General features: G+C 46.3%; 2 protein-coding genes across 2 annotated transcripts in view; one reads left to right on the top strand and one right to left on the bottom strand.

The window, feature by feature from the left end:
• LOC109469677 overlaps window positions 1–202 on the bottom strand; it is an 8,520-nt gene extending 8,318 nt beyond the window's left edge. Inside the window, exon 1 of the mRNA XM_019768231.1 lies at window positions 16–202. Within this exon, the coding sequence (XP_019623790.1) occupies window positions 16–185 (170 nt within the window). The 5' untranslated portion in view covers window positions 186–202. The remainder of the gene's footprint in view (window positions 1–15) is intronic.
• LOC109469723 overlaps window positions 1–825 on the top strand; it is a 4,591-nt gene that overhangs the window by 417 nt on the left and 3,349 nt on the right. The window lies entirely within an intron of this gene.

The raw sequence follows: 825 nt of genomic DNA, 5'->3' as shown, positions 1-825 counted from the left end.
CCTGCTGCTGTTGACCTTTCTTCCCTCTGAGTAGTGCTATCTTTTATGACATGCTGGAATCGACATTGTCTTCCATGACGACATCCCCTCTTTGAGTTGAAGAACTTGCAGACAGGAGGCTCTTTGGGAGGCTTCTGTTCATTTACAGCAACCTGTGCCACTTGGCTTTCTGCAGTTTCCAACATGGTAGAACTTCTGTTGCTCCTGCAGCAAGGGGGGGGGCATGTTTAACGTTATGTTCTGCAGTGACTTCCACCTTGACTGGGAACACATCTCAATGAGCACCTGCATGCCTTTTTTGTAAGGTGTAGTCACTCAGGCCTTATTAGTCTTAGTAATCCGTAGGCTGCTGGCCAAAATCAACGTAATTCGTAATCAGTACATTAGCCGTATATAAACGTGTTCGTAATCAGCTCTGAGAATTTTACGTACTAGTAATTGTAATCACTCACCCCCCTTCTCATTATCCAACACTTAACACTGATTTACAACAACAGGTAACGTTATGTTATTGTATAGCCGTGGCGACTATTGATTCGGGCTTACATTGCATTACCCTCAGCAATAGTCGTGGAAAGATCCATTGGCAGAACTGCACATTTCCCGTTGGCTGCTCGATGCTCCGTTTTTGACCCGGTTTTTTGCTGTCCCGAGCTTCCCTACAATATAACTCCACAATTGGCCGGGTTGCCGATGTTTAGATCAGCCTAAATATTCCACAGCGCGACAGAAAAGTAGTAAAATAGCTAGTCGGCACAAGCTGGCGCCATCTTGGATATAGTCGGGAATGTCCGCTACCGCCGTCGGGAACGCTCGGTAGCCTTT

The sequence above is a fragment of the Branchiostoma belcheri genome, unplaced genomic scaffold (genome assembly GCF_001625305.1).
Source record: "Branchiostoma belcheri isolate BF01 breed outbred unplaced genomic scaffold, Haploidv18h27 scaffold21, whole genome shotgun sequence".
Taxonomy (NCBI): domain Eukaryota; kingdom Metazoa; phylum Chordata; class Leptocardii; order Amphioxiformes; family Branchiostomatidae; genus Branchiostoma; species Branchiostoma belcheri.
This window is presented reverse-complemented; position numbering and strand designations above follow the sequence as displayed.